The following is a 25,632-nucleotide window of genomic DNA, read 5'->3' as shown; positions in this document are numbered from 1 at the left end:
GATGATGGGTCTGTTGACCAGTACATTTGAAGATTTATTTATATGATGGTATTTATTTATCTTTACTCCGGTGATTATACTTGTGGTGTTTAGTTATTGCTTTCTATTCTTGTAGTTTAAAGTCTTCCGTTGTATTATCTCATTTAAGAGAGATTAAGATTCCTGAGTCTTGTCCCATGAGGGATATAGGCTGGGAGACGTACCATGAAGTCAATTACTAGTTAATTGATTTCTACATAGCGTTACAGTTATCCCCTGGGTCTCATTCCAAAAAATTTGGATTAAGACTCATACTCCAAGTTGAATTGGAGTAGCCTGGTAGGGAGTGCAATTTGGGTCAAATTGGAACTATTCTTGAAGAATCCGGTCTAACAGTCTTACTTCAAGTTGAATTGGTGTAGGAGCCCTAGTCCAAATCAAATTTCTATACATCACAGTTCAAATTGAAGTAGGAGACCTAGTCTAGGTCTAACTCAAATTCTCTGCTTATAAATAGGCCCATACACCAAGTATAAACGTTAAACTGAAAATCTTGGGTTTTAGGCATACACACTCTCTAAAGAATAACTTAGGCATCAGAGTGAGACCTCGTTGGCACACTAGACAAGCTCCCTTGTTTATTCCTTATTTTTGTAAGAATTGTGGAAGCGTCAAAACGTGCAGTTCACTCTGACTGGAAATTGTTCTAATAATATGCACGGTTTCCTTATATGTGTTTGGTTTTCACTTTATTAAGTGTTGACAAGAATATAATAATAATAAAAAAAAAGAATGAAAAATAATGTTTAAAAGCAACTAAAGAAGATAATAAAGAATGCATTAGAATGTCTATAGAAAAAGCAGTAGAAAAGCAGGGAGTAATACTTTTTCAATAACTATTTTAGTTATTATTACTGGAGTCGTCCCCAAGAGGTAGCTCAATCGGTTAGGACCACACTTAATGAAGTGGAGGTCACTAGTTCGAATCCCCCTCCCCCCTCTTGTGCGGACATGTCCAAAAAAAAAAAAATATTATTACTGGAGTTGCTCTAAAAAGATGCACATGCATATAAATAAAGGTAGTAGGATTTCTAATCGTAAAAACTATCAAGATTCGAATACAAGCTAATAATTGATTGGATAGAAATTTTCTACAAAGCAGTTTTTAAGAAACTCTTACGAATCAACTTCTAAAAGTAACATGTATCATTTAAGCATGTATATTTTATTAAAAAAACATGTGAGAAGTATATGCTATTAAAAAAAATGTGTTGAAAGATGCAGGTTCCTTTTAGAATCTACAAACCAGTTTGTAAAAACATTTTGTACCAAACTGATTACCTCGTCTCTATAAAAAATCAAGCCTTGTGTGTTGCACCTACAAAAACTTCTTTTTTTTTTTTTTTTTGTTTGTTTGTATTGAACACCTACAAAAACTTGAAATGTCGTTTAACGTTTGACAAACTCTTTCCGTTGAACTGGGCCGGGTCCCATAATTTGTAGTGGGCGAGATCAATCGCCCCCCATCGGTAAAAAACTACAAGGGAAAAAGAAAACCCAAGCCCTAAATAAAATCAAAATAAAAAACCAAGAAAGGCCCAAATAGTAATATAATAGTTTGTTGAGGTACTTGAGCAGCGAAGAGGGACGAAATAGAGTTGCAGAGATTGAGAATGTCGATACTGTTTGAGAAGAGCGAGGCGTGGAGGTGGCTGGTGAGGAGGACAAAGGAGTCCAAGCCATTCTTCCTTGCCTTCGCCACCATATGCGGCGTCGTTCCGGGAGTCATCGGCTACGGCGTCATGCAGGTCACCAACACCCGCAACCCCGAGCTCGAAGCTCGTCTCCGCCAGAACGCCCGCCCCGAAACCGTCGTACGTATTTTCGTTTCTGTCGATCTTTCTTTCCTTCCATTTTTTTCGCATTAGATTTTGTCATTTGGTATATTCTAAGGTAACCATCAACATAACACCTAGACAGAAACAAAAACCTCGGCCTGAATCCAAAGCAACCTTGGAATCGTTGATACCCCATTTTGGGAAACTCCATACTTTAGATATATTATGATGGAAATTTTCAAACTCTTTGCGTTGGAACTTGTAAATGACAAAATGGGAACCAGATTTTATCATTTGGTTTCTACTGCTATTTCAAGATTTGATGAGTTCCATGGTCATTGTTTCGGACCCATTTCAGCTATGCCATTTACAAAGGCATTGCTGATTGATTCTGTCTCCCATTTGACAAAGGCGTCTAAGGATGGATGGATAGGGATTAGACAGATAATTTTGTTACCAATCCAGTGGTTTGAAATCCCTAAGAGAGTCGATTGCAATCCTCTTGGTGGGTGTATTGTCCCACACTTCCTTTAAGTCCTCTTTCACGATAATTCAAATCTGGTTCCTGGAGTTTTACTTTTAGACACGGAATTATTTCTTCTATATCTCAAATTTCTTCCCAACCATTGCCTTTCCTTTTTATGGAAGACTTACGTTGTCAAGAGCAGCCTCTGAATACGACAGAAAATCTTATAATACTCTGTTGCCTTTGAGTTCCACACCCTGATTTTGCCTTGAGGCTGGGATTCAAGGTAACAGTTGCTAATTCTACTAGGGAGCCTTATCTGTTTCATAATTGTATGTTTCTCCAGTAATTTTGGTTATTTACCCAGTGCTTCTCAAGGCTTGGATACATATTGAAAAGTATGACTTCAAGTGTAGGACAGAAAGTTATTTGGATCAAAAAAGGCTCATGGCATGGACTTTTTTACCTCTTTTAGTGTGAATTCTTCCATCTTCTATATGAATATATTAGGAATATAAGCATTATAATCTACTCTAACTTACAGCGATAGAGAGTTGACAATTTAACAGAATTTTTTTTTGTTTTTTTCTTTTCTTTTTTTTGATAAGTAATTCCAATATCATTAAATAAGAGCAAAGAGGCTCAACCTTAGTATACAAGAGATAAGACTGGTTCTTACTCATCAAAAAAAGAAAACCTTAGTATACAAGAGATCCCTTAATCTGAAGAAAAAGATAAACTAAAGTTCAAAAAATTTGCAAAATTAGAAACAAGAAACTATGATGTGCGGATATCCAAGCATAAAAAGTGTTGAACATAATCTTCCACAACTCTAATACCGAAGTCTATACATCTACAAAGCTCTGAACATTCTACTCTCTGCAAAGGCACTGCATTAACCACAATTAAGCCAACCTCCATAATTCCATAAATGTACCATGCTTTGCTTGTCCTCCCCAACTCACTAACAAATCGATCACCCATCTAGGCATAATCCAATCTACACCAAACAAATTAAGAATTGAACTACATAAGTCTTGCTACTTCACAATGAATCAATAAGTGATCAATGGACTTCTCACTCCTTGCACATGCGACACCACCCAACTACCATAGCATTCCTCTTTCTCAAATTATCCAATGTCAATATTTTTCCTAAGGCCGCTTTCCACACAAAAATGCCACCCGTAAAGAAGCCTTGACTCTCCAAATACTGTTCCAAAGAAAGGGGATCCATTTGGACTAGTTAACACTTGATAAAACGACCACTTCAAACTTGATCCTTTTGGAAGGACTCCATCCTATTCTATCCACATTTTCTTGTCTTAGTCTGAAAGAATACAACCTCTCAAAGAAACATAATACCACCTCCACTTCCCAATCTTGAACTGGTCTGGTAAAAATTACATTCTAGTAAATATTCCTTTCTCAAAACGATAAGGTATCTGCCACCCATGCATCCTTTCTCTATGCAATATTGAGCAATTATGGATAAGATATCTTCAATGGAGTATCCCCACACAACACATCATGCCAAAAATTAACCTTTGACTCATCACCTACCTCATATCTTACAAATTTTAAAAATGTTTCCCACCCCTTTCTTATAAATTTCTATACTCCCACTCCAAATGGCCCCATTATCTCCTTAGAGCACCAACACCCCCTTATGCTATCATATTTAATCTTTATTACTAATGTTCATAGTGCCTCTCTATCTGTAGCATACCGCAACGACCATTTTCCTAGAAGGGCTTGATTGAAGTGAATCAGATTTCTAACTCCCGACCCACCTGATTTTATCGGAGTACAAATCCTTGCCCAATTCACTAAATGAAATTTAAACTCATCCCCAATATCCCCAACAAAAATCCCTCTAAAGTCTCTCAAGACTATTAGCCACTCGCACTGGAATAAGGAAAAGAGACAAATAATACGTAGGTAAATTGGATAGCGTACTTTTATCAAATTCAATCTACCACCTTTAGATAAATAAAGTTTTTTCCATCCTTCCAACCGATGTTCCATTTTTTTTAATAATGCCATTTCCAAATAGATATGGCCTTATAAGAAGCATCCAATGGCAAATCCAAATACTTTATCAGTAACAAAGATATTCTACAACTAAGAATACTAGCCAATTCTGCTACATCTCCCATTGCACCTATAGGATTTTATTTTATTTTTTATTTTTATTTTTTTTTTATTTTGCTAAATTGATCTTCAATCCTGAAAGTGCTTCAAAACATAAGAAAATACACCGCAACTGGCGAAATTTTTTGGAATTTCCATCACTTAAAATCAAAGTATTTTCAGCAAACAGTAAATGAGACACTAAAAACTCTTCATTGTTCCTCGACCCCACTGAAAAACCTGACAGAAGTCCTATCCATTGTACAACCATCATCCTATTCAATGCCTCCATAACCACCACGAACAATAGTGGCTATAACCGATCCCCCTATCTCAAGCCACGAGAGTTCAAAAAAACTAGACAGTGAACCATTCACAAGAATGGAAATTCGCATTGTAGATATACACTGTGCTATCCAATACCTCCATTTCTCCCCAAATCTGCATCTCTTCAACAAATAGAGCAAGAACTCCCAATTTACATGATCAAATTCCTTCTCCAAATCCAATTTACATAGCACTCCAGGTTCCCCTGATCTAATCCGACTATCCAAACATTCATTAGCGATTAGTATTGAATCCAAAATTTGTTTACCTCCGATGAAAACATTATGTAAACTAGAGATAATCTTTCTTCCCACCGATTTTAGCCTGTTTGCTAAAACGTTGGAAAGAATTTAATAAACCCCACCCACTAAGCTAATTGGCTAGAAGTCCTTGACATCCACTGCTCATGTCTTCTTTGGTATAAGAGAAACAAAAGTTGCCTTAAAACTCTTCACAAACTTTCATCGACTATGAAACTCTTTAAAAACTGCCATGATGTCCTCTTTCATTACCTCCTAACACTTTTGGAAAAAAAACCCATAGTGAAACCATCCGGCCCCGGCACCCCTATGACCATTCAAATCCCTCACCACCTCCCACACTTGCTCCTCAGAGTCTCTTTCCAACCAATTACTCTCTTCCGCATCAATAGAAAGGAAAGAAAGACCATCCACCTTTGGTCGCCAAGTAAACTGTTCGGAATATAATTGATTGTAGAATTGCACTTTATGCTCCTTTATTTCAGTAGAGTTAGAAGACACGGAACAATTGATGACGAAAGAGGCCACTAGGTTATTTCTTGGATGGGAATTTGCCACCCTGTGATTTTTTTTTTTCCCTCCCTCAACCAAAGTAAACTTTTTGGAATACAATTGATTGTAGAATTGCACTATATGCTCCTTTATTTCAATACAGTTAGAAGACATGGAACATTCGATGACTAAAGAGTCCACTAGGTTATTTCTTCGATGTGAATTTGCCACCTTGTGAAATGTTTCTGTATTTTTTTTCCCCTCCCTCAACCATAGGGCTCTAGATTTCTGTCTCTAACTTACTTCCTCAAGAAGAATAATTTTCTTCGATTCCTTAGACATATCTTCCTTCCTCCTTTCATCCTCCTTTGAAACTCAACCCTTTGCAATAAAATGCAGCTCCTGGATACCCTCCAAAAACTCCTCCTTTTTACTCCCTACATCACCAAAAACCTCTTCATTCCATTTCTTCAAATTACTTTCAAAGCTTTCAACTTACTTGCCAATATAAAACTTGGTCATCCATGAAAGTTATAGGACAGCCACCAAGTTTTCACTTGCTCCACGAATCCTTTTGATTTCAACCACATTTTTTCAAACTTAAAATACTTGCTACCTATGCCTGGCACCCCAGAATCCAACATCAATGGAAAATTATCTAAGAAGATTCTTGGAAGTCACTTTTGTGAAACATCAAGCAAATGTTCTTCCCATTTCGGAGATAGAAGAAATCTATCAAGTCTAGACCAAGCCAAGTAAAATGCCCACCTACAAGCGGGATATCCAAAAGGCCCTACCACTCAAAAATGAAATCTGAAAAATCCACCATAGTTAATAAATGTCTAGAGTCACTTGATTTTTTGCTTGGATGCCGAACAACATTAAAATCACCACCAATACACCATGACAATTCCCACCAACTCATCAAACCAACCAGTTCATCCCATAGATATCTCCTTACACCATCATTTGGAGCATACACCCCCGCAAATGCCCAAACAAAATTGTCCTCTACATTCCTAAAGGAACATGCTACTATAAAGCTCCCCACACAATCCTCAATCTTCTCCATCGCCCACTTATTCCACATTAACAAAATTCCACATGAATCCCCTCTCGATCCCATAAATAACCCATCCATATGTTGACAACCCCATAAACTCCTAACCACCTCCCTAGCAAAATTCTCCAATTTTTTCTCAAATAAACATACAATGTTCGCCTTCCAATCTCTAAGGAACCCTCTAATCCTCAGCCTTTTATCCTTCTCATTTAGCACTCCTAACATTCCATGAGAGTATCTTGGGCTTCATAATGAATAGTTTGAGCCCCTCCCCTTTTCTTTCCTTCTATTAGATTGTCCTCCGTTATCATAATTAACTGAGCTATCCAACCTCTTTAACTCCTGGTTACCTTTTGTCCCTGCTTTAAAACATACTCCTGGCACATAACCCGCAAAAGTCTGGTTTCTACTAGCTTCAATCGCAGAAAATAATGCCAACATTTGATCCTCAAATCCATCACACGACAGACCTACTAAATGACATAAATTCTTCACCCTTTGAACCACCCAATTGGAGGACACCAGATTTGGAGCACCCTGTTCTGCACCCATAGCAAGTGGATGGACTGACAGTGGTTCACTCCCCTCAAGCTCCTCCCCAACAACATTCACCTTTCCAATGAAGGATTATTTCATATCCCCAGATAAATGTAAACAATTCGCTATTCAATTCAAAACCATTCAACTTATATTCTTGCATCTAGTTAATAAACTGACCCCTATACATCCTCCCCCCTGCTCATTCTCCACGGATACCAAGGCATTTCCAGAAAACTCCCTTGACAGAAGCCCTCTAAGCCCTTCTCCATCATCAAACACCCAGAATAGACTGTCCCCTCCCCTTAATTTTCCCCACAAAACAAGATTCTTCATTCTAACCTGAAGAACATCCTGTTAACATTCCCTCCTTAAAAAACCCATTCAAAGTAGTCCCTAACCCATCCTTTCCTTCAATTTCCGAACCAGTCTTCTTAAACAAAGAACCAATCATCTGATTGTTTAACTCCACGCTACCTACACCCTTTGGCCTTGTCTGAATATTCCTGAGTTGATCCCACCTCATCTACCATGGTCGTTTTTGCCACAACCATCGATGTCGATTCCCCTGTAGTACCTTCTTCAACCATGTCAAAACATGACCCAAATAAAACAGATGCGTCAGCCAACTTCTCAGCAATTGTTGCCTCCTTAAACTTCACATTTACCAACATAACTCCGTCATTGGAATCCTCTTGGTCACCAGGCATCACCATGACTGCACTTATTTTTGCCACACAAACCTCGGAACAGATTCACCCTTTCCGTCACCTAATACTGCCCCATTTTCCATCACTTTCCATAGCACATTTTCTGGTTGTTTCACCTGCCGATTGTAAACAGCCTCCATCTTTCTATCCAGCACTTCACCTTTCTTCGCCAAGCTTTGAACCTCTGCACGGTTTTTGGTACAAGGCTTTTCGTTTCTTTGTGTGTAGATTCACATGATTTTCTCTAGTCCTTTCCTCAACTGGAGGTACTTCCTATCCTCGGAAACAAATATCAAATATGCATCATGAATGATTGATACTTTTAGTTCTCACTGCCTCTATTTTGACAGAATAATTTGACTTGTTTGATTGAAGTGCTTTTGAATTTTGGGGTTGTTTCTCTGAAGCTTTTTCATTCCGAAGTGGTAAAGAGCTTGACAGCTTGATTGCTTTAACTTGTGAATCAGATGATGGGGAAAGTAAATCAAGAGAGACTGGCAGAATTCCTTGGGGAGCTGCAGCGTAAAGAGGATACAAATGACCGTTATGTTGCTGCTCTGAGAGGAGAAACGTTGACTAGGAAACCTTATGTGCGAATACAACCAATCCCAAAACAAAGCACCACCCAGGCTGACAAGGAACAGAAAGCCGAGAAGGAACAAAAGTAGATGAGGAGGTGGGTCTACCCTTGATGTGAATACTTTCTGTTTCTGGGTAGCTGTATGCTGTCATTACACAAGGTTTCACTTTTTTTTTTGGATGTTATTCAAAATCTGTATGTCATTATGAGACAAGTCAAAGAAGTTTTCAGTCTTTGGATTTTCTTCCCCTTCTAAGGCATACTGTTTAAAGTTAGACTTGTCTTGTGTTGTTTATCATTTCCTCTAGTCTGGGAGGTCATCAGCTGTTAAATTATATAGACTTCAAGAAATTTGCCAATGATGCCTCCTGTGATTGTAGCATTTTGCTTGGTTATGAATTCTAAGGGCAGTCCATGAGCCTGCACCCAGAGCTGGGTAGTGCTGAAATCAATTTGGCCAACTGCAAGACCCAATGGCCAGTGTTTTAGAATGAGGTGGAAGCATTTTACGTTCCACGGTCTCATGGAGAATCACCTTCTCAATTGATGAATTTGAAGAGGAAGGTATTGATGTCCTCGTCAACAATTTCCATATTATCAATAAAAACTCCAGGGGATGAGAATTGTGGATTTGATGTCTTGTTTAATTTTAGGTTTTGGAAATTCCATATTCTGGTGGCCGCTTGATTTTCTGGTTGTCAAAGGGATTTCCTCCCTCTTATTTGGAATTTTTTCTTTCCCTTCCTTTTCCGTGTCGTGAGGTTCACTACTTCACATGCCACCTCTTTTTCCAACTTCCCATAAATTTCAAGTGATTTCCGAACTACCCTCAGATTCCCATTCCAACAGCCCAAACAGATTCGAATGAATTTGTTGGTAAGAAGAATTCCTGAGAAGTAACGTTGTTGGTCTGATTGCTTGTTCAGGTGTGGAACGGTGAAGGCGGAACCAGAATCCTACAAACTCATGGTGGTCGGGAACGTGGATCCGACAAAGCTCCGGGACAAGGTGGCCCATATGGTCAAGAAGTAGGTGGAGCTGCTCTCCCTGCAGCCCAAGAAAGATGACATCGTCGACAAACAATGATAGGTGTAAGAAAGTAATCATTTTCGTACTATACTTCCCACCTACAAGAATTTGATGCCTGCAAAAATATCAGTTCATCGAAATCTCAAATCACAGCTAGAATCCAAACATGATAATCCCAACAAACCAAACCGTTACTTAATGTCTGCCGTCGAGTAAGATTCCAGATTGGACAATGATAGCATAATTCATTACAATTTACAATAAAATATCAAATACAATAAAATCCAAGGTAGCTCGCAACCCTACATCAGTGTTAGGTTAGCTTTCAACATAAGTTGGTGGAAATAATACAAAAAAGGGTGTATTCACACATTGAAATCGAAACATTACAAGCCCGTACAAGTAACCCTTTAGCTGACTTAACTGCAGAATCACTGGAGAAGGCCTTACAACTTTTTTGGTATATCCACATGATAGAAAGGAGAGCATATACTCGAAACATTCTATATATAGAACAACATGACTGTTACTGATCGGTCGAATGCAATTATTCTGATACATCACGTGTCACCCAGTGAACAGCCTGAGACGGCTGCTGATCGGCTGGCGGCAAATGGGACAGTTGGACACTTTTGATCCACACTCTTTGCAGGTCTGCAATGACACAAATGTTACTTAAAATGAATGCAAAACCAATAACAGAAGCAAATATTACCATCACTGCAGCTCACCAAGTGTCCACAGTTGAAGGCCAAGTCGTTTGCATTAGTTAGGCAAATGGGGCAGGTCTACAATCAAATTGAACAACAAAATCAGTCGGTGACCTAAATTGATCAAACCCACCAAGACTAGATTAGACGAGTTAACATCACATTGTGTTGCACAATTTATACAGAGCTATATAGTTAAGGCGAAGCCCCGGATGCCCTGGCTGTTTTGTTATAAATAAACAGTGACACACTCACATACATGACAAACCACACTATATTATAATCATACCATCTGGTTTCGTTCATCTCCCACACTTGATGGAAGGTTGCTTGGTGTGTGAGCCATTGTTGACAGATGGTTGCTTGGTGCGCGAGCCATGCTTGGCTCCCAAGCTGGCTGTGGACGACTGTAAGGAACTGGAGGAGCCCGCGGAATGATTTTCTTTGCTCTACCTGTCACATGGCTTTTGAGCATGCAGTAGAGTAAATGTGGATTAGAAAGCATTTACAAACTAGTTCAAGTTCAATTACATGACATTTATGATTCATCTATCAACTGGGTTTGGAACAAATGGAACCATGAAACAGAGTTCATTCCAATAATTTTTCCTCATGGCAATATCAAAAGCAGAGATGGAGCCCTCAGAAGTATTCAGTTCTAGTCTATATCCCTCTCTTTTTTGATAAGTGGCTGCCCCAATAAGTCTAATGTGCACATCAAAGTTCTAATTTCAGAGGAATTTCGTATAAATTTTTCAACCAACACCTTGCAAGTTATAGTATGATAACGATAAGGAAGTTTACCCAAGTATGCCAAGTTCAAGTACTGCTTTGTATTGCAAGGGCATCTCCATTAGGGCAGCTAGAGCAAAAGCTGTTTCTTTTGTTGGTCCCGTATACTTGGTCATTATTTCTGTGAAGTTAACAAACTACACACAAAATAGATATTGATTAAAACCCAATGCATGTGAAATTACATTCACCTTACATGGTATTTTAAAGTTACTTGTGTGTGCTACAACTTTGATACCTGAAAGTTATCGAAATCACGTGCAGGGAGCTTGTCATCAAACTTCTTCATGTCGTCCCAAGGTCCATCACCAACTCCGACAAGCACAATAGATAGTGGATATGAACTAGATATTAATATTAAAAGGTCAAATTGTTTAGTTTCAATACCACTGATCCTAAACTTACCCAAAAAAAAACAGCCAATGTCTACTACTTTAGCAATCGTTTCTTTTAATGTCTGATCATTGATACATTCATGTCAATGTGTCAACAGATTTACTTATTTCTCAGTTAAGCTTATAAATTATTTTTCAACATTTACTGAAAATTAAGGAGGGGAGATGAAAGTTATTCACACCAAAATTTTGAATTTTAATCTCGGGAATGAACAGAAAACTCTGTTCATCTGATACACTATGAGAAATAGCCCACAATTCATAGTCCGAGGCAGAATTTCTTTTCCTCTTTCTTCCGAGTGAAACGAAATTTTCTTAGCACCAAAAGAATAAACAATAGACTGCTGCAATATACCTTAATCGTCAGTCTTTAAGGCAGCAGATAGCCAATTTTCAACAGATTGATGAGCACTTCTAAAGGTGGGATCTATCAGTGTGTAAATTTTTCTTTTAATGATTCAGCAAGTACATTAGAGTACACTGTTATTTCTCCCCCACCACAAACGAAAATGTTTTGTAGAAAATAACCTCCTTCACTGCAGTAGCCAAAACATTTATGTCTCATAGTTGCAGCCGCCCATTTAACAACATTACTTGAACCTGCAACTGACATGTATCTACACCAGATTTTTTAGCAGCCCATTTCCAGACTCCATTAGTTGAAATAAACTGAAAGAATAAATAGCTCATACTCCATTCTGTCCAGTTTAATAACAACAACCCAGGAAAATATCTCAAGTAATAAGTTCGTCCTGTGTACTCAATCTACTCTTCAGTGCCACCAGCAAATCAATCATGTTTGGCAATGACTTAGGGGAACCAAAGTACTCAATACGAGGGAACTTTTAAGTAAAAGGTTTTAAAAAAATTAAAAAATTTCCCAAGTTATAAGTAGCTCACTGCGGTTGAATGTTGATTAGAGACGCATTCAGCTCATCCTCCCTATCAATATTGAGGACAAAAATAGGAGGAACCATAGTCCTTAGCAGAAGCAGGTCTTGGATTAGTAGTCAGTATACTGGCAAGTTTGTCCCCCTTTTCTTATACCAGCATCGTGGAGAATTTTATTCTCAAATGGCGACATAACAGGCTCCAGAGAGGATAGCAAGTTCATACTAAAATAATGTCTTTGCCATCACCCACAACATTCCAAACCAGAGCTTCACCTTCAGTCTTAACAGAAGAACTTTGTAAACCAAAAACAATCAGTAAGAACATTAATTGACCAAAAATCCTGATTGAGAAAATTTGATGAACCCCATCTAGCCCAAATGACTTTCTGTATGAAAACTATGTCCTAATATGTCTTGTGACAGAAGCATAATTCAAGTCAGCACGTCTCAGCCCTAGCCAACCATCCTTGGGATCGAAAGCATAAGCCCAAGCAACTTTTGCAGTAACTTTTATTACATTAGCACCATTCTAAAGAAAACTTTTCAGGAAAATTCTCAGTGGCTGTCAACCCTCCTTCAGAAATCATACTGCTTCAACAAAACCTGTATAGTAACCAGAACAGATTGTACAACTGAGAAAAACATTCTTTTTTTGATAAATAAGTGATTCATTGAAAGTCAAAATTCCATTGCGAGTCAGTTTCTTTGTGTGGACGGTGACTCTAGGAAAGATTCTGACTTTGGACAACTTGCGTAAAAGACTTTGGACAACTTGCGTAAAAGAGGTATCATTGTGGTAGGATGGTGTTGCATGTGCAAGCAAAGTGGTGAGTCTATCACCCATCTTTTCCTTCATTGTGAAGTGGCATGAGTGTTATGGAGTTTAGAACTCACTCTTTTTGATGTCCCCATCATATGTGGATCATTTGGCGAGAGCGGAATGCAAGATGCTTTGAAAATCAAGAAAGGTCAATGGAAGAGCTCAAAAAGTTGCTTATTCAAACATTGTTCCATTGGACCGAAGCTTGTAGTGTGCCTAAGATTTCCACCATGTCTCAATTTTTATCTTTATGTTCCTCTTTTTGAGAAAAACATTCTATATTACGATCCAATCAACCGCTCCATTGATCCTTCACTGGATATCCACAACATAACCATAACTGGCCTCTAACTCATTCTAATCTATGAGTGCCATTTCAACATATCAAATCCAAGAATTAATATAAGATTATTGCTTCGAACTCATCTTCAAGAAATATTTGTTTTAACTTATTGACCAACTTTGTTCTATTGTTGGACAGAAGAATACAAATTCTAGCATTTCAAAGAATTAACATGTTAAAAATGATATGAAAATAGCTCTGACCAAGGCGGGCGTACTGATGTCATTTTATAGAATTGAAGATAAACTACAAGAAAAAGGAGCAAAAAGAGTCGATGGAAGTCCACAATAAGAAAATATAGTTCCACTGATCTGTAAGGATCTACCTTGCATTGCCAATTGATTTGATCGTTTGCTCTTCTTGTGGACTGAGTTCCATATCACTTGTATTTACACTTCTTGTAACCTTTGCAATAAAAGAAATAACTCCAAATAAGACGGGTGTGTGCATGCAACAATGTGTCAGTTTTTGAAAGTGAGGGGGGAAGACTCTGATTCAACCTGGCCATCAGCAATGATAATCAGTACATGGTACTGGCCGCCACTTTTCTCAACAATGTCGACTGCAGCCTCAATCACCGGAGCATAAGAAGTTGGCCCTTTAACAAAATTACCCACATTAATGAAGCCATGTTTCTTCAGAGAAGCAAACCATTATAGACAGGATTAGCTGATGTCTGAGCAGAAAAAATCCACGGGCCTGGTAACAAAATTGGTGAAAAGCATTTGAATAAAGGAAGATGAAACCAACCTGAGAGTCGCAAGTTTGGAACTATTTTTCTATAGCAGGACAAAACTTCTTCAAAACCATGGCACGGCAAATGATCACTGTGAAAGCTAAAGACTTCTTGATCATGAGTGGTCGCTATAGCAGAAAAACAAATCCAGTGATCACGCTAGAAAATCAGAAAATTGACCAGATGTTCAACTTTAGGGGAGTATACATACCATCACCAAAACCAAAACAAGGAATTAAGTTGTCTTCATCGAGAGGGGCTAAAGTCTTTCCAATGATAGAGATGGCCTTCTCATATGGATTAGGTGAATCTCCAATGGCATGCAGGCTCCGGTTATTGAATGAGACTTTGCCTTCAATAATAAAATTGATGCATTGGCAACCAAGATATGCAAATTAAAGACAAAAAGCTTTGAAAATCATATGATACCAAGGTCTACATTATGTACAAACCAATAAACACTTCGAGTCAATTTAGGTGCTTGACAATGAGATCGTGGCATCATAGCCAGACTGGAGAGGCCATGGAAATTGGCATTATCACTCAAAGTGCATGTTAACAAAGTATAGGGAGGAGGAAAACCGCAAATTATATGTTACAGAGGGCCTGTCGACAATGTAATGACTTTTGATATAATGCCTTCTACTCCAATATCAAAATGCCAAGTCTAATTTTGTATGACCCTTAAAGTTAATAAAAACTATTAAAGAAAATGATAATTAAGGAACATAGTTATTACTTTACATTTCAGCTACATTACACCCGAAGGTTTTGTAAGAGCAAATACTAACCACCAGATCTCAATTCTGCTCCATTAACTCATATAATAACGAGTGAACTGTAGCACATATTAAAAGGAAGAATTTGTTTTCTCTAGTTCCACAAACCTGTCCATTCATTGCTTTTAGTGAAATCAATTCCAACAATGAGATTGCATAATTCTAGACCTTCCTTTCTCAATGCTGCTGTAACCTGTTAAAGAAGAGAGCCAAATTCAGAACTTCAAAAGTTAAACTTCATGTAAACTTCTATGTATACAAAGCAGCAAATGATTTAGCAATGTTATTCTGCAACATGCACATTGCCAATAATTTCCAATGTGTTCATTTTCTAAAAAATCCATAACGCAACAATTTTACTAAATGGGAGATACGCAAATTGTCATCAATGATTACTAAAATTTAGCATTCAGCTATAAGGCATAGCTCTGTTGCAAAATTGGGGAGTAACAATATTTGTCACCTATGACTGCTGATACTTGGTATTACATTAGAATCAACAAAAAGCAAGAACTCCACACCAGTGTCAAAAGGTTCAATTGATAATGTCAGTTTGTACATGTCACTTCCAATTCCTGATCAACCACAAACTAACATGAACATGGACGTGTTGGGGTTAACAGAGTCACAACGAGGTTATGATTGTGGTTGATCGGTTTTCTAAGATGGCTCACTTTATTGCTTGCAAGAAGACTTTTGATGCTGTCAATGTGACTCAATTATATTTTCAAGAGGTTTACCGACTTCATTGATTGCCATTTTTTATAGTTTCTAATTGGGACACTTGGTTCCTTAGCCACTTTTGGAGGTGCTTATGGAGGTTTTCTAACACCAAGCTTGATTTTAGTAGTGTCTATCATCCTTAAACTAATGGAACTAATGGACAAATGGAGGTGGTAAATCAATCTTTGAGAGATTTGCTTAAGAGCTTAGTGGGTGATCATCTAAAATCAGGGTATCATAAGCTATTTCAGACTAAGTTTGCCTATGTTAAGATTTGTATGAACGGTTTAAACACAAAAGACAGAGGCTATTATATTATTCAACTTATTTTAACCTAATACAAGCATCCTATTATATAGGATTAGAGGAAATACCATAAAGACTAAACTACCCTCAAAACCCTAACACTTCTGACACTCCCCCTCAAGCTGGAGCACATACATCCAGCTTGGAAGATAAAAGCAAACGAAAAACAATTAGAAAAATATACTCTAACACCCCCTCAAGCTTGAACAGCTTGGAGCACAGAATACAAGGACTTATACAAATAACAAGATAATTTAATAAAACTTCAATGCCTGTCGAAAACTCGTCCAAAACTGCAACAACCAAGATTTGATTGGATACAACAATCACTAACAAGAGGTGATCGGTTCGCGCCATGAAACACCAAGGCTAGTCGGATACATCGATCACTAACAACCAACAACCAAGATTTGATGAGTTTTGCCATAAAAAAAATAATAAATAAAATAAAATAAAAAAGAAAGCCAGAGACCCGCCTATGTATCGCCGAAGCTCGCCTGAACTTGCCCTAGAAGACAGAAAACTCCAGCCACTCCAAAAACAGTGGCTACAGAATCAATAGATGACCACATAGTAACTTTTCAACAACACAAAATCAAACCGCTGGATTTTTTCTTTTTTTCTTTTTTTTCGATGGCCACTGCAACTCCGCCGGCCACCACAGACTATGCCGGCCAACCACCACAGAACATTTCGACCACCATCACAGAACACCAAAAACAAACAAAATCATTTTTTTCTTTTCCCACCGGAAGTGTTCCGGTCACCATAAAACAAAACAAAACTGCTCAACGAAGGAACTGCGCCCGCAATGCTACAGCCAACAAGAGAAAAAACCCAACGATAGATTACCCAAGAATCGGAATAAGCTCTGATACCATGTTAATATTTGTAGGAGGGGGAGTTTGAGAGGAAGAAGAGAGAATGAAGGCTAGTGCCTCTTGTTCATTCAACTTTTTCGACCTACAAACAATCAAATATATAGGCTAAACCCTACTGACACAAAGACCAAACTATCCTTGAAACCCTAATGACTAAAACCTTAATATATTAATGGTTTAGACATAAAAGGTGGAGGCTATTATATTACTTGGCTTATTAAACTTAATACAAACAACCAAATATATAGGCTAAACCCTACTGACACAAAGACCAAACTACCCTTGAAACCCTAATGACTCAAACCCTAATATCTCTTCTAACACTCCCCCTTAAGCTAGAGCATATACATCATATGAATCCAGCTTAGAAAAAACAAGCAAATGAAAAAACAACTAGAAAAACATACTCTAACACTCCCCCTCAAGCTGGAACAGCTTACAGTACACAATACAAATAAGATAAGTAAATAAAACTTCAACGCCGGTCGAAAACACGTCGGAAACTTTAACAATCATGATTTGATCGGATCTCGCCGCAAAACACCAAGGCCGATCAGATACATCGATCACAACATTAGATTGGTTCTCGCTGGAGAATCCAAAGCCGGTCGGATACATCAATCAATAACAACTTGGGATCGGTTCTCACAGCAAAACACCAAGGCTGGTTGGATACATCAATCACAACAATGGATCGGTTCTCGTTGCAAAACACCAAACCCGGTCGGATACATCGATCAGCAACAACAACCAACAACTAACAACAATTATATTTCATATGATTAACCAACAAGTTTTGCCGGAAAACGAATACTGGAAAAATAAAAAATAAAAAAAACTTCGCCGGAGGCTTGCTAGAGTTTCGCCGGAAGCATGCTGGAACTTCGTTGGAGCTTCAAAACTGGCCGGAAACACACAGAACAGGCCGGCAGTACCTAAAAACAAAAGAAAAACACTGAAAACATAACAGAAACAGTCACTAGAAGCACTCCGGACCTTCACCGGAGCTCCCCGGAGAAGACAAAAAACTCCGGCCACTACAAAACATGCCGGCCATCATACCCAGCAATAAGAACTCGCACCCCAGCAGCAACTACAGTGCTGGTTTTTCTTTCCTTTATTTTTTTGATGGCCGCTGCACCACGCCGGCCACCCTACACCAACCACTACAGACAACGCTGGCAACCACAAAACAAGCCGGCCAACATCACAGAACACCAAAAATAAACTTAATACATTTTTTTTTTTCTCACCGGAAGAGTTTCGGTCACCATAAACAAAACCAAAAAAAAGTGCTCTAGAGAGCTCTACAAAGGTACTGCCCGTGTGGGCATTAAGCCCACATGGGCGGTGCTGCCAACCAAAAAAAAAACTCAACAAAACAATACAAATATAGCGGAAAAACACTACTACAGAGGATTCAAACCCTAAGGGTCTGATACCATGTTAAAGTTTGTATGAACGGTTTAGACACAAAAGGTGGAGGCTATTTTATTATTCGGCTTATTAAATTTAATACAAGCATCCTATTATATAGGATTAGAGGAAATACCATAGAGACTAAACTACCCTCAAAACCCTAACACTTCTAACAGCCTATAATAATAGGTCTACCAATCGAAGTACCGGTTTTAGTCTGTTCTTTATTGTCTACAAAACTAATCCTTGTGCACTGTTGAATTTAGCACTTATTCCTGATTTAAAGCAGGTGAATGATAAGGCTAAACTTCTTATTGCTCAAATTCAAGAAGTTCATAAAGCTACAGTTCAGAATTTTTACAAGACTCTCAAGCTAAATACAAAGTAAGTGTTGATAGGAAGAGGCATGCTGTGGAATTTGACAAAGGAGATTTTGTATGAGTTGTTTTGATGAAGGATAGGTTTCCCGTGGAAGAGTATAGCAAGCTTGTTGCACATAAGATTGGACCATTGGAGATCATTGAGAAGATTAATCCTAATGCATATTGGTTGAAGCTTCCAAGCCACATCAAAATGTTAGACATGTCAATGTCAAGCATCTTGTTCTGTACACAGGAGGTTCAATTGAAGACGATGTGAATTCTAGGTGAATGAGTCTTCTGGGTGAGCTTCAAATGTGACTCTAGGTAGTCTCGGCCAGAGTGGCGTTCGGTCAACGTTCAAATGACATGTTCAAAATTGAGACCAAGTGAATGAGCTGAGGCATTCAATCGGTGCCACAGTCGCTCTTTGTCCGATCAAATAGTAAGTTTGAGACGTTCGGTTAGAAGGCCAGTCGAAGCTTGTCCAACCGAGATTATTCGTAAAAGTTTTATAACGATTCTCGTCCATACGAGTTAGTAGTCTCATCTAATCGAGATCGCAACTAGGTGTGTTAATTATGTGTTTCAGTAGAGTAGTGATTGTGTTTTCTATATAAACCTAATAAGGATGGCCCTAGTCGCAGTTTATGTTTGTTTTCTCTCATTTTTTATTAAGAAATACTCAAATGTTAAGTTTCCTTCTATCTTTATTCAATTCCTTGATTTAATTTGTTACGGCCTGACTGACGATGGGCTACATGCAAAATAGTAAGAGCGTCAAAGGATTCCTGGTCTTAGCCAAAGACAGTATGTTTGTCTTGAGTGAGAATAGAGTAATCAGCTTGGATTTTAGGGAGACGGATCGACCCCTTTACCTGATGCGTTGAGTCCCTTTTATCGAGTTTCTATAACCGCTTTGCTATTGATGCTCCACGTTTATGTGGTAGTTGAGAGATAATGGTGTTCCGCGTTCATGTAATGGTTGATATATTTATGTAATGTTTGAGAGATAATCTCTTGAAATATTTAGAGCAGCTGACTTGTTGTAAAACTTTGTGGCAGTAGCTTATCTGGATGAGTGGGATCCACAGTGAATTTTATCCCCATCAATTTAAGAACCCTTTCCCGAGAGCCTCTTGGATATGTAGAGTTTACGAACCCTTTTCCAAGAGCAACAAAATCTCTTGGGAATGTAGAGTTCAAGAACCCTTTCCCAAGAGTCTCTTGGAAATGTAGAGTTTACGAACCCTTTTCCAAGAGCAACACAATCTCTGGGGACATGCAGAGTTTACGAATCCTTTCTCGAGAGTCCCCTTTGAGACAAAAGGACTTTCAACTCCAGTTCTCCCATCAAGACACAAAAGACTTGACTTGGCATGAGAGCTTCCAAGCCCTTGTCCCCGACATGCAGTTCTGGTACACCCCTTCCAGTTATAAATTCAGTACATAAATATTTTTCGTATTTAGTGATCAAAAACATTATTTGCTTATTACTGAATTAACTAACTTGGAATAAGATCCAGGTATGACCAGCAGCAAAGCTGCTACATATATCTCTTGTCTATTTTGAGTCTCTACAAGAAGCACCTAGACATATAAGACTCTCCTTAGACATCATGGCAAAATGCTGGTTGGAATGTTACAAGCCTCAGCACGCCAAATTCAATGTCGCACCAGTGTATCCTTTAAAACAAGAATATCCACAACTAGCATGAAACCCCACAATTGCCTCTTCCTTGAGTAAGAGCGGGATAATTGATTCGTTTTCAGGATGAGTCGAAATATGATCTTCCTTGAGAAAAAGGTTGAATATCTACCATTGGAGTATGTTTATTTGGAGAATACTAGTAGGTGTTAATTTTTATCATTGAGGAATTTGATCATGATATTTTTTATCGAGGATAATTAAGCTCCGATACACACCGTACAACTTTAGGCTCCAATTTTTGTTATCAATGACTATTAATCAAATTTTGGAGTTATCTAGTCAATCATGTCTTACAAGATTCAATTTGTGATATTGAGGATTTTTGGACGAATTATGAAGTTACTCTATACTAGGCTTTAAATTGCTAAGAAAGCTCTTTGCTCCTTATTATCGAGTGTACAGTTTTAGCTCTCAGGTGTTATGCCAGACCTGGGACACAAAAGACGTAGCCTTGTCTCGCGCACCTACATGAAGACCTTGCCTTGGCCTAACCTAGCAAGAAATAAAGATTCGACAAAGTTCTCCAACAACAACTTGACAGAACCTGAGCCACAAGCTCGAAGGTAAAACCTATGCCACATAATAGGCACCCCAACAACTGTGGTCCCAACAAACACATGACGGCTAAAACTTCAGCCTTTGTATTAAGGACAAAGGTAATTCCGATCACAAGTACACCGAAGATTTTCAATGCTCGATTAGCTAGACAAGTCAGTTATAGAACTAGGGGGTAACTGTTGGAGATAAAATCCTTTGTGGGTCTCACTCAAGCAATCTCATCCAAATAAACTACAGCCACATAGAGTTCTACAACAACTCAGCTGCTCTAGATATTTGAAGAGATTATCTCTCAAACACTATATAAATGTGTCAACCACTATGTGAACGTGGAACACTATTATCTCTTAACTACCAACTATTATCTCTTAACTACCACATAAACGAGGAGCATCAATAGTAAAGCGGTTATAGAAAACCCGATAAAAGGGACTCAACACATCATGTAAAGGGGTCGATCCGTTTTCCAAAAATCCAAGCTGATTACTCTATTCTCACTTCATACAAACATGCTAACTTAAGTATCGGAGTGTCTTCAGCCAAGGCTGAAATCTTTTGACGCTCTTAGTATTTTGCAGATAGCTCATCGCCAGTCAGGCCATACCAAAAACTGCTCTAACATAATTCTTAGTTTTGGAAAGTTGCGAATTGTATGTTGTTTGGTTTTGCGACTCACTACACCTACACTAAATCACAAAGTAATAAAATTTTGTGCTACATCACTAAATTTCCACAAATATTTTCCTTGATAAGAATATAGAAATAAATTGAGAAACTTGACTTGACTGCAATAATTATATCCATAGGAACTTAAAATCAGAAACTGACCCAACACAGGTTGACAGATGGGGTTCACATGTTTCACCATCTTACCCTATTCTTCCCCACTCAACCCCTTTTTTCCTTTTTTTCGTTTTTTTCTTTTTCAATCTTTTCGGTGGATGTGATGTTCATCATGACAAGTAGGTTTACCTGTCAGTCAGTGGCAGGCCCAGTGGATGGGGGTACACGCAATGCCATTAATCTAAAGTTGGCAGGAATAAAGACCTCTTCCTAATCGGATTGAATATTCTGTGGATCTTGATGGAATCATAGAATACCGCGTTGACGTCATTACCTAACAATCTTTTTGAAATTAAAAAAAAAAAATAACATAATTAAAGCATACCACGTGTGACACGTCACAAGCGTGTTCCTTGTAGTATACTTTACAGCTTTAATGTATTTTTGAGTTGCTCAAAGAAGTGGAACTCATGTGAGCAGTACTGTGTTATCCCAATTAACAAATAATTAAATGGTCTCATGAATTATTGGTGTACTATAAAAACTTTATAATATGCTTTTCTAATATGGACTAGTGAAAGCAAAAGCACATGAATCCACTTGCAGATTTAATATAAACAAGTTATTAACAATAATATCTCATGGAACAGTACATAGCTTGTGACTTGAAAAATACGATTAGTAAATTTAAACTCTTATGCCAAACCAAAGGTCCAAGAGTAACAATTATTCAAGAAGAAGGTATTCATTTATCCTATGGATTTTTTTCTTTTTTTATTTTATTTTTGTTATTTTTAACTAAAAATATATTCAGAAAAACTAACTACCTACCTCTATTTGTTAAAATTTTCGCAAACTATTACTTATTGTTAATGTTTCTCTAAACTATCAATTGGGTCAATGTCTTTCTAAACTACCAAAAAAAAATGTCAACGTCCTCTTAATACTAACAAAAAGATTAAACAAAAAAACAAAAAAAATAGCCCTACAAATTTTCAATAAAACAAAATTAGCTTTATAAATTCAAAAAAATATATATATAAACAGCTTTTTTACTATTTGATTTGCACCGAAAATATCTTAAAAGAAAAATGAAAAGATTTTATTATTTTTTCCGAGTAAAAAAATTGTACTGCTCGATCCATTCCACAACAACCACGGCAAAATAAGAAGTGGACCACTTTTAGCTCATCCACTCATAGCTTCAAGTCTTTCTTTAGGTGCAATTCTTCCAAGTCAATACTTAGCTTGGGCCCCCTCCCCCACAAATTTGAAATTCTAACCAACGACCATTTTTAATGGATATGATTGCCCCACTTTTTCTCTGACTAGGTGTACGGGTACAACTTACTACCGCTCCCCATAAATATATTAAAAAACTACATTAAGGGTGTGTTTAAAATTATAATTTCAAAAAATTTAATTTAAAAATAATAATTTTAAAAAACAATTTAAGTGTTTGATAAAATCTTTTAAAATTACAATTTAATTTTTAAAATTATGCATTTTAATTTATAATGCAAATTTTTTGCTTATTTAAAAAATACAATCTCAAACTATGTATCACATGTCTAACTCGAAGACCATGATACAAAGCACACGGTATGTAAAACAAAAAAAATAAAAAAAATTGCACGAAGACCGTGATACAAAGCACACGGCATGTAAAACAAAAAAAAATAAAAAATTGCACGGGCGTGCTATGCACACCACGTGCTGTTTTACTTCACCTCTAACTCGAATATCAGGGACCACATTTTCTTCCCGTTGAAAAAGTAGAAGCAACATACGATTAAATCAGAACCGTTTAACATCAATAATTCAAACAACATGACCCAATGAAACTTAAAGTGAATTAGGAAATTTTAAATTAAATAGAAAAAAAATATTATGATAATATATTTTCATTTTGAAATTCCAAATCGTAATTTTACCAATCACTTCACACGACCCTTAATAGCAGATAAAGACCAAGTAAATAATGTTTTATTATTTTGGGGCGAAAGAAAATAAAAATCAACTGGTAAAATCTCTAAAATCCCTAATAAACTCGAAAGAAGAAGAAGAAGACGAAAAAGAAGGGAAGGGAAGCAAACCTCTTCGAGGGAAGAGAAGGTATCGGGGATGAAACCATACTTCTGCTTCACAGAAGCCTTCCTGTCTATGGATTTCTTTCCACGACTACTCATCGATGCTTGGCTGGAGATGGATGAATGCGACGCTGTTCCTGCTCCCCTGCTGGGGCCGTCATCAATACCTCTGGTACCCTTACGACGAGATGAGAATATGCTGCCCATTTCATCTTCTTCAGGACGACGACAACAATAACAACAACAACCCGAATGAAAGAGACAAATGAAAAAAAGAGTACCTCTCAAATAAGAGATTATTGAACATGAAAATGATTCAGAAATTAGAGAGAATATAAGTCGCTTTGTTCCGTTTTGTGCCTTTGCTTTGATGATGGGGGAGGAATCGATCCTTCGATCTGCCGAAAGAGAACATTTATGTTCCTTTCACTCTACAATAATATTATAAGGAGAATAACTTATTATATAGGACTTAAAAAAAAAAAAAAAAAAACTTATTATATAGGAAAGTGGTACAAAAGTCACATTTTGTGCCACCAATAAGGACTTGACATATCAGTTAATTTTGTTAGACTTATACTCCTAACAAAAACTCAACCACACTAGATTATACTCTAAAAAAAATAAAAAATTAATTTTTTTATTTAAAAAAAAAAAAACAGATTTGAAGGGGTGGTTGTGCCCTTCCTCAGCTATGGGAATTGCCACCCCCCAGCGGTCCGGGGCGGCTCGCTTCCACCATCCCGATAGCTACGCGGGAGACGTGACACCCCATGGTCGCTGGTACGCGGCCAAACCACCCCAAACCGGGATTTGGGCGGTGGCTACCGGTGGTTTCCACGTAGCCACCCTGCGCCATAGTCAAGGCTGCCATCCCCATGGCTGGGGGCGGCGGCCGGCCACCCAATGTGGGGGAGGGCCACCCCTTCAAATCTTTTTTAAAAAAAATAAAAAAATAAAAACAAATTAATTTTTTTATTTTTTTAGAGTATAATTTGGTGTAGTTGAGTTTTTGTTTGAAATATAAGTCTAATAAAATTAGTTGATATATCAACTTCTTATTAGTGGCACAAAATGTGACTTTTGTACAACCTCCCTATATAAGTTATTCTCTATAATATAATTATAAAAGCCGGCCATTCCAATTTGGTCGGATAATGCAAGGGCATGGGTTGGAGTGGAATATGAGAATTCTGTACTTATTTATATTATTTTATTGAGTCCTGTACTTATTTATATTATTTCATTGAGTCCTATCATTGCTCTATGGCTTGACTAATCTTAAATATATATGTATGCAATTTTGCCATTTACATCCTTTTTAAACAGTCTTTTATAGATTGGTATTACTATGTTACACCTAACTAGTCACAGTTGGTGTGCCCTCCAACCTTTTTTAATAGAAAAAAACTCCACTTTTAACTCTTAATTGTTATCCTCTCATTTGGGTCTGAAATTTTTTTTTTATTATATAATTAATAAAAAAAAAATTTGCACTGCACGCCGCGTGCTGTGTATCACGACCCCTCATTAAATTAGTTTATTTTAGAATAGTAAAATTAAAAAAAATAATAATAATAAAATGACAATTTTACCTTTTTAAAAAATACAAATTAAATCAGAAAGGATTTTCTATTCCTGATTTGTCACTCCTCCCTTTTGTAACGTTCTCGCTAAAATTTAAAAGCTGTTAATTTGGTGCATCAAAATTTTAAGTTTTTTCAATGTGAAAATATATATATATATATATATATATATATATAACACAACAAAAATACGAATACTTCAATTTTGTAAAATAATATATATATATATATATATATATATATTATTTTACAAAAATTGAAGTATTCGTATTTTTTTACAGATACCATGAAATTTCCAAAATACTAATGTCTTAATATTTGTGTTTTTTTTTTT

The 25,632-nt window shown here is 37.3% G+C and overlaps 2 protein-coding genes across 4 annotated transcripts; one reads left to right on the top strand and one right to left on the bottom strand.

Annotated features, from left to right (window-relative positions):
• The first annotated feature begins 1,575 nt into the window (after positions 1–1,575).
• Positions 1,576–9,510, top strand: LOC132185894 (uncharacterized). Of its 2 annotated transcripts, XM_059599704.1 has the most exons (3): positions 1,576–1,853; positions 8,273–8,481; positions 9,312–9,510. In XM_059599704.1, the coding sequence occupies exons 1-2, from the start codon at positions 1,653–1,655 to the stop codon at positions 8,471–8,473; spliced, it is 402 nt and encodes a 133-aa protein (XP_059455687.1). In that variant the 5' UTR covers positions 1,576–1,652; the 3' UTR covers positions 8,474–8,481; positions 9,312–9,510. The 2 variants fall into 2 exon arrangements, with proteins under 2 accessions (XP_059455687.1, XP_059455686.1); XM_059599703.1 differs by lacking the exon at positions 9,312–9,510 and having other exon boundaries at positions 1,577–1,853; positions 8,273–8,759.
• Positions 9,511–9,639: 129 nt separating this feature from the next.
• LOC132185893 (E3 ubiquitin-protein ligase RGLG4) lies at positions 9,640–24,152 on the bottom strand. Of its 2 annotated transcripts, XM_059599701.1 has the most exons (12): positions 23,994–24,152; positions 23,719–23,911; positions 14,991–15,075; positions 14,315–14,455; positions 14,118–14,231; positions 13,868–13,965; positions 13,693–13,772; positions 11,155–11,260; positions 10,929–11,053; positions 10,414–10,588; positions 10,146–10,202; positions 9,640–10,068 (listed from the first exon to the last, which is right to left on the bottom strand). In XM_059599701.1, the coding sequence occupies exons 1-12, from the start codon at positions 24,017–24,019 to the stop codon at positions 9,982–9,984; spliced, it is 1,287 nt and encodes a 428-aa protein (XP_059455684.1). In that variant the 5' UTR covers positions 24,020–24,152; the 3' UTR covers positions 9,640–9,981. The 2 variants fall into 2 exon arrangements, with proteins under 2 accessions (XP_059455684.1, XP_059455685.1); XM_059599702.1 differs by having other exon boundaries at positions 23,719–24,152.
• Between the last annotated feature and the right edge of the window lie 1,480 nt (positions 24,153–25,632).

Source organism: Corylus avellana, chromosome ca6 (assembly GCF_901000735.1).
Source record: "Corylus avellana chromosome ca6, CavTom2PMs-1.0".
NCBI lineage: Eukaryota > Viridiplantae > Streptophyta > Magnoliopsida > Fagales > Betulaceae > Corylus > Corylus avellana.
The sequence above is the reverse complement of the archived record's forward strand: the minus strand, read 5'-3'. Positions and strand labels throughout refer to the sequence as shown.